At 40.0% G+C, this 7,744-nt stretch overlaps 1 protein-coding gene across 1 annotated transcript; it reads left to right on the forward strand.

The window, feature by feature from the left end:
• The first annotated feature begins 2,489 nt into the window (after positions 1-2,489).
• On the forward strand, positions 2,490-6,798 carry LOC138965185 (uncharacterized). The gene is made up of 3 exons (XM_070337308.1): positions 2,490-3,587; positions 4,375-4,465; positions 5,452-6,798. The coding sequence occupies exons 1-3, from the start codon at positions 3,462-3,464 to the stop codon at positions 5,793-5,795; spliced, it is 561 nt and encodes a 186-aa protein (XP_070193409.1). The 5' UTR covers positions 2,490-3,461; the 3' UTR covers positions 5,796-6,798.
• Positions 6,799-7,744: the final 946 nt, after the last annotated feature.

A 7,744-nucleotide genomic window follows, 5' to 3' on the forward strand; every position in this document is an offset into this window, starting at 1 on the left:
TGAGACAACAGATTTATCTAGCAGGGTTTAACCTGGAAGAAAAAGACAATGGGACATTTGTTCCCCTCAACCAAATTCTGATGGGACATTGCTTTTTTACGTGGGTCTATGTTTCGATCGATATCGCTTGTACAGAGGTAAACGCGCAAGCACAGATCGGTCCCGCACAGTTAGTAGGATTGGTTGAATACTAATAAATTAAATTTTAAAAGCCAATCACAGCGTGTTTCACAAACTCGTAAGTTGCTCGGCTTGGTCCCCGTTATCGCTTAGGTCTTTCCGAACACTGTACTCCCGTGAAAAGTGTGCACGGGGGTGGCGGAGTGGTACGTAATCTCAGTGCGACCTTTGACGCACTGAAGGGAATTCCAATGGGACATTTTGAAATGTTATGCGCCAATGGTGCAATGCGCACTAGTAAATGAAACCCTGATCTAGTGAGAACTGTATCTTTTCTCGATCTTCCAGTTTTCGGTTTGTAAAGACAACGAATACAGTTTTCTCGGCAGAGAGAGTGAAGCCATTCTCCCGCATATAGTTCGCAATGTTATTTATAGCTGTTTGTCACTCTTTAGAGAATTTGTGTTCTGTTTTATAGGTTTTGTGTTGATACTCTTTGCATAGAGCAATATCATCCGCATAAAGCGTCAGTTCGGCTCTATGTGTTTTAACTGTCGATATGTCATGCTGCATAATGCTAAAAAGCAGTGGTGCTATGGGTACTGAGCCCATGTCAACTTTCCGAGTGGATGATTTGGCACCTTTATAATCAGTTTGAAAGGAGAGAGTTGTCAACCCATGGTACCCAACTCTCGAGAGGTAGCTTCTGTTGGCATGGGGGACCACCCTCATCTGACAAACCCAAGAGGACAGTTGTGAAGGGAAACACTTTGATTTAAGGTCAAAGTGCATAAACGAAATTGATTTTTTTTTAAATTTAGACTAGTTTAAAAAAAATTTGGTTAAAACGAGAGAAATATAAACAAGTCGCGTAAGGCGAAAATACAACATTTAGTCAAGCTCAGTCGAACTCACAGAATGAAACTGAACGCATTGCATTTTTTACGCAAGACCGTACACTCGTAGCATCGTCTGTCCACCGCTCGTGGCAAAGGCAGCGAAATTAACAATACAGAAAAGCGCGGTAGCGGTTGCGCTGAGGAGGATAGCACGCTTTTCTATATCTTTATTCTTTTTAACTCTCTGAACGTGTTTTTAATCCAAACATATCATATCTATATGTTTTGGAATCAGGAACGCACAAGGAATAAGATGAAATTGTTTTTAAATCGATTTCGGAAATTTAATTTTAATCATAATTTTTCTATTTTTAATTTTCAGAGCTTGTTTTTAATCCGAATATAACATATTTATATGTGTTTGGAATCAGAAAATGATGAAGAATACGATAAACGTAATTTTGGATCGTTTTATTAAAACAAATAATTTTAATTACAATTTTCAGATTTTTAATGACCAAAGTCAATAATTAATTTTTAAGCCTCCAAGCTCAAATGCAATACCAAAGTCCGGCCTTCGTCGAAGATTGCTTGGCTAAAATTTCAATCAATTTGATTGAAAAATGAAGGTGTGACAGTGCCGCCTCAACTTTTACAAAATGCCGGATATAACGTCATCAAAGACATTTATCCAACATCTGGGGATATAATACCCAGGAACTCTCATAACAATTTCATAAAGATCGGTTCAGTAGTTTACTCTGAATCGCTCTACACACACACACACACACACACACACACACACACACACACACACACACACACACACACACACACACACACACACCACGACCCTCGTCTCGATTCCCCCCTCTATGTTAAAACATTTACCGGTAGTCAAAACTTGACTAAATGTAAAAATGAAAAAAAATATAATAGATACCTTGAATTTGGGGTAGCGCGACTATGTTTCTTCTAGCTGTCCACTGGGAGGAAGCGACCCGAATTTCCCAGCGATGGGACAATAAAGTAATGAAAAAAAAATCAAAAAAATCTAATAGGCTTAGATCCCTTGACTTTGGGGTAGCGCGACTGTGTTGCTGCTAGCTTTCCACTGGGAGGAAGCGACCCGTCCCAGCGATGGGACAATAAAGAAATGAAGAAAAAAAATCTGATAGATCCCTTGACTTTTGGAAGACCTGTTGTTCGTAATTGTTCTTTTGCGTTCACATTTCCATACCACCCAAGCGCGTTGTTGCTTTTGTACCAAAATTGATCCCCAATTGTAATATTTATTTATGTTGAAGATTGCAAAATGCTGAATTGTTGCAACTATACTGAAAAGAGTTGTTACAGTTTAATCAAACTTTCTGAAAAGTTCCAGTAAGTCAAAAAAAAAACTCATCAAAACGCCATGATAGTTTACACACTCTTTTGCAAATGTATTAACAATATTCATGACAAATTTAAAAGCAATACAACGAGCCATTACAAAACTACGTTTTATTTTACCCACATAGCCCACACAAAACAAGAGGCGAAGCCTTCAAGGCTCACGTAAGAAATAGACAAACAGTAACACAAACTCAATCACTCCGTCACACATACACACCCACACACACAGTAAGCTTAGGTGACACTGTGCAAGAAAGAGAGACACTAGATCTAGATCTGTCTGTCTGCATGTAGCCAAACACTGTACATAAGGAAGACGTGGAACTTGCGAAGAAAATGCGAAAAAGTGTTTGTGGGTTATCGTCCCTAGTTACATGCTGACGGCGAAAACAAAATGGCGGATCGCGTAGGTACCGATCGCGTGCGAGGTGGTGGTAAATTGTGCTCGGCTTTTTGTTGCAAGAACGCCCGTTACAAACAGAGCTGCTTCGGGAAAACTTTCCACAAGTTCCCTAAAGAAGAAAAAAGGTGGGTTGTGCAGTGATTATTTCATCAGGTTTACCTTCTTCAGAATGAGAATGCAATGGCTCGAGTCAACTCACTCAGATAAGCCAACTGTCTCTGGGCATTTTTGTCTGCTATGAATCATGATACTACAGTATTTATAGAACTAATATGCAAATGAAATATTACAAACATAGCATGGATCGGTTCATCCTGAGATTTCTGTACTAGCTGTACTATGTACGCGTGTGTCTGCGTGTGTACCTGTGTGTGCATGTGTACACTGTACTTACGACTGTGAGTGTGAGTCAGCAGTCAGTACAAAACAACAGTTTACACTTGATGACAAACTACCCGTGGGCATATTTGCCGAAACCTTTATCAAACCTTGCTTACGGGAAAACTACAGTACAAAGGTACATCACTCATCCGTTTTGCGTTCAGGCAGAGCGTTAGATTTAGACTGAAGATCTGATTTAGCTTTTTTTGTCTTTCCTTTTTGCTTAGTTTAACAATAACATTGTTGTTTTTATTGTCAAACTAGGTGCAGAATATGGATGCAATTCACAAGGCGAGAGGACTTTGAAAAGCTGCAGCCAGCTGATGTTCAAGGTCTCAAGCTTTGTACTGATCACTTTGAGGCCAACCAGTAAAACAATCCTGCAGAGAGGATCACTTGTGTGGAATGCTGTCCCGACATTGTTTGCAGTGCCCAATCCACCACCGAAGGTTATTTATTTATTGGTTTTAGGTTTTTGCAAACCAATGAAGCACACTATTAAATGCAGGCTGAGTAATGACAAGTTTGAGGCTGATGTAAGAATTGAAAAAAAACAGCATTGTTCCCATCAAATAATGCCTGTTTGCATTTAGCGCAAAAAAATGATAAGGCCAACAAAAAAAAGTTACTTATTTTGGATCGACGTCTTGATTATGATGATATGATGAACTTATTTTGCCAAAAAACAGCCCCAAATGGCAAAAAAAGTATAGGGTCGGCGTCAACAACAAAAAAGTTGTATGTTTCTGGTCACCTGACCCTACCTATGTTTTCCTGACGACCCTAGACTTTTATTTTGCATTTTCAAAAATAAAAGGGGTATTCGAAAATCAATTGTTTTCCTGCTTTTCAACAAAATAAGTTAAAAAGATGGTTTAAAAAAAAAAGTTTAGAAAAAAAATCTCCACCTTTAGTCATGTTAGGCCACAAAAAAAGTCTGTTTAAGGTAACATAGGCCCCCCAAAAATAGCGTCGGTAGGTCGGCTTTTTATTTTTGTATTTTAGCCATCTGAATATTTTAATTTCATTTTTTAATGCCCCAAAAAAGTCTAGGGCCGGTGGGAAAAAAATAGGGTTGGTCCGGATACTGTAAACAGATTATTTTTTGTTTTGCCTTACGAGAAACATACACTTTTTTGTGTGGCCTAAGACCAATGCCATGAAATTGGGAGAATTGTTTCATTGTGACTGGGTGTTGGTTGTGAGTTTGTCAGTTAAAGAGCTGTGCATTTGCAGGTTGCTAGTGGGAGGAAGCCACCATCGCAAAGGGTAGCTACAAATGAAGCCAGCACCGACCTGTCGCCTGATGCACAAATTGTTCAACCAGGTAAGAGATTTTTAACCATGAAGAACACCCTGACATCAAAAAATGTTTAAACCCATCCATTACATAGTTGATAATTGCTGTATAGGGTGACGGGCGGGGTGGTAAGACGTCGGTCTATTAACTCGGAAGGTCGAGGGTTCGAATCCCGGTCGCGGCCGCCTGGTGGGTTAAGTGTGGAGATGTTTCCGATCTCCCAGGTCAACTTATGTGCAGACCTGCTAGTGACTTATCCCCCTTCATGTGTACACGCAAGCACAAGACCAAGTACGCACGAAAAAGATCCTGTAATCCATGTCAGAGTTCGGTGGGTTTTAGAAACACAAAAATACCCCGCACGCTTCCTCCGAAAGCGGCGTATGGCTGCCTAAATACGATCATACACGTAAAATTCCACTTGTGCAAAAAAAATGAGTGCACGTGGGAGTTTCAGCCCACGAGCGCAGAAGAAGAAGAAGAAGCTGTATAGGGCGGATGCATGGATGGATGAAATTGTACCTGTAGTTCCAACACGTAAAGATGGGAAACATATCCTGTTAGAGGCATGGTGTAACAAGAAACAATTAAGTGGCTCTATTCCCATCTCCCCCCCCCCCCCCCCCCCCCCCCTTTCCCCGTAGCGATATAAGCTTCGTGGTTGAAAACGACGTTAAACACCAAATAAAGAAAGAAAGAAAGAGGCATGGTGTGTGAGGAGTTTACCTGGTACTGTTGTCCTAATCAATCAATCAATCAATCAATCAATATGAAGCTTATATAGGGCGTATTCCGTGGGTACAGTTCTAATGGCCTCACCCATTCAGTACCAAACAAGGTCAATTCCATCATTGTTCCACATCGTATCCATAGTTGCTAACACACTTCATTTCTGGCCTGCCTTCCTACGCTATTGTTTATTTTCATTTTGTGATTTAATTACACATGTTTTAATTTCTTCCAGGTTGTAACTTGTTATGGTTATGTTATTTTATGTGTGTTTTCTTTTTTAGATGACATTCAGGCGATCCTGGAGGACATAGGATGTAAAGCATCAAAGTCGTCATCCTCCCCATCCCCTCATGAAGCGGAACTTCGGCAGAAGGTCAACAAACTGAGGAGCAAGGTTTTCCGATTAGAAAAGAAAACGATGGAACCCCGTGTAAAACGAGCGAGTAAATTAGCCAAGCCTCCCAAGAAAGACTTTGTAGTAGAACAGTTGTCTCATATATTATCAGGCGAGGCGAGCTATTTTGCCATTTATGCCTGTTACATATTTACCGGTTATCTGCTGCTGTGTCCAATCCTGGCAGAGACGGGAACGCATGTTACCAAGGAGCTGAAGGAGAGTCAATGAGATGAGAGAATGTGATTAACAATTGCCAACTCTCTCCGTACAAAGAGGGTCCAAAATTGTATAAAAAAAAATTGATGGTAGGCAATTCAAAATTAAAAAAAGGACTCTCGGAGCATGGACTTAATGAGTCAAAAATTAAAGAAGGCTCTATGAGCCGAAGTACATGTTTTGTCTATTGTCTTTTTTATTTTGAATTCCCTACCATCTATATTTTGATACAATTTTGGACCCTCCCTGGTGTGTTGTTTCTGATGTACCTTTTAGTCTGTTTACAGTAACATAGGCACACAAAAAGAGGGTCGGTAAATCGGCTTTTCTTAATTTTTTTTTATAACCATCTTTTTAAATTATTTTGCAAAAAAACAGGAACAAAATTGATTTTTTTTTCTTTTTCTTTTTCTCCAAATGCCCCAAAAAAAAAGTCTAGGGTTGGTCTAGAAAAATAGGGTTGGTCGGGATACCGTAAACAGGCTATTTTGCTTTGTTTTGCCTAAGCAATGACTAACAAACTTTCTTTAGGGTCTGACATTGTATATACTATACAATTTTTGGGGTATTAACTAAATACATGTATACAGTTTTCGATTCCTTTTATACTTTTTTCACAAATTAGCCCCCCCCCCTTTTTTTTGTGTAGTCTGCCCTGGGGGCGGGAGGTCTCCTAATTTCGGTTTCTAGGGTCACCTTATGCTTCCCCATGAGCTGAGAACTTAATTTAAAATGAGCCTCGATTTTTTTATTTGTATTTTGTAATTGTGCCTTTGTCCAGTCACAGGATTTCACTTTGTACTTAAAAACTTGGCGCTGTCATCATTTATTGCTATTTATTGTTCAGTTGTTCAGTATTTATTGCTATTGGGCATCAGTTGTTCAGTTGCCCTCTTTCGAATGAGCCATGCATGCATTATGGATGTGTTTAGCGAATTGGGATACCTCAAGCAATGTAAAAGAAGAAACAATGTGAAGCAAACATATAGCACCAAATAAAATAACCGAATCAGAATGGAAACTTCTTCAGTGTATGTGTGTGTGTGTGTGTGTGTGTGTGTTTGCTGTTTTAAATACCGAAAATGTGAAAATAAAGCAAGTCACAACATGAGAAAGATCGACTGTACTAGTCATAACAAAGCAGGAGACAGCCTGATCAGCATGCAGCAAAGGGGAATAACTCGTATTTAGCCATTCTCATTTCTAAGCATGCCCAATGAGGAAGTTATCCTTCTTCCCATTGTAGTTTCTTTGATGTAGCCTACTTACAGGGACACGACTGCCAAATAGTCTCGGCCCGCTCAAAATAACAATGACCGAGACCACACACACCACGCGAGAGAGAAAGACTACAGGGAGGCATGCCGTCATGATGCATTAATTGACGTCAAACACTTTTGACCGTGACGTAATCTTATGCGAGCTTTATCCATAGTCTTGGATAACCACTCACACATAGACTCGGAAATGTTAAAGTTTCTACCACAGACATACACACGCACACACACACACACACACACACACACACACACACACACACAAACGCACAGACAGACAAAGTTACGATCGCATAGGCTACACTTCGTGAGCCAATGATGCGAAAACAAGCCTTTTTACGGCAAACCTTGTCAGTAGTTGACAGTCTCGATCATTGGAGTTCTGTTGTCCGAGACAAAAATGGGTCGATGTTCCTAACAAGACGTGTTTGTGACGTTGTGCTTATTATCAAAAGTTACGTCATTTCCTTGTCTACGTTTCGCTCATGTGTCACATATTCTATGAAATCTTTACTTGATTTCATGGTTCCTTCCTGTCATAAATAAAAGGCGTTGATCCCAGGTGTTCTCGGGTTTTTCGTCAGCGCTGACCTTGACCGCTGCCCACTTGACAGTCTGCACCTCGTCTACCTTTCTACAATTTCACACAAGTGGACATAAAACATGGAATGCCTACGGAGAATT

This window comes from Littorina saxatilis, linkage group LG1 (genome assembly GCF_037325665.1).
Source record: "Littorina saxatilis isolate snail1 linkage group LG1, US_GU_Lsax_2.0, whole genome shotgun sequence".
NCBI classification, from domain to species: Eukaryota; Metazoa; Mollusca; class Gastropoda; order Littorinimorpha; family Littorinidae; genus Littorina; species Littorina saxatilis.

Bases quoted from the DNA above. Each gene is read 5' to 3' on its own strand.
- LOC138965185 (XM_070337308.1), top strand. From the start codon at position 3,462: ATGTTCAAGGTCTCAAGCTTTGTACTGATCACTTTGAGGCCAACCAGT. The intron at 3,588-4,374 runs GTTATTTATTTA...GTGCATTTGCAG, and splicing joins TGCCCAATCCACCACCGAAG to GTTGCTAGTGGGAGGAAGCC. The intron at 4,466-5,451 runs GTAAGAGATTTT...TTTCTTTTTTAG, and splicing joins TGCACAAATTGTTCAACCAG to ATGACATTCAGGCGATCCTG.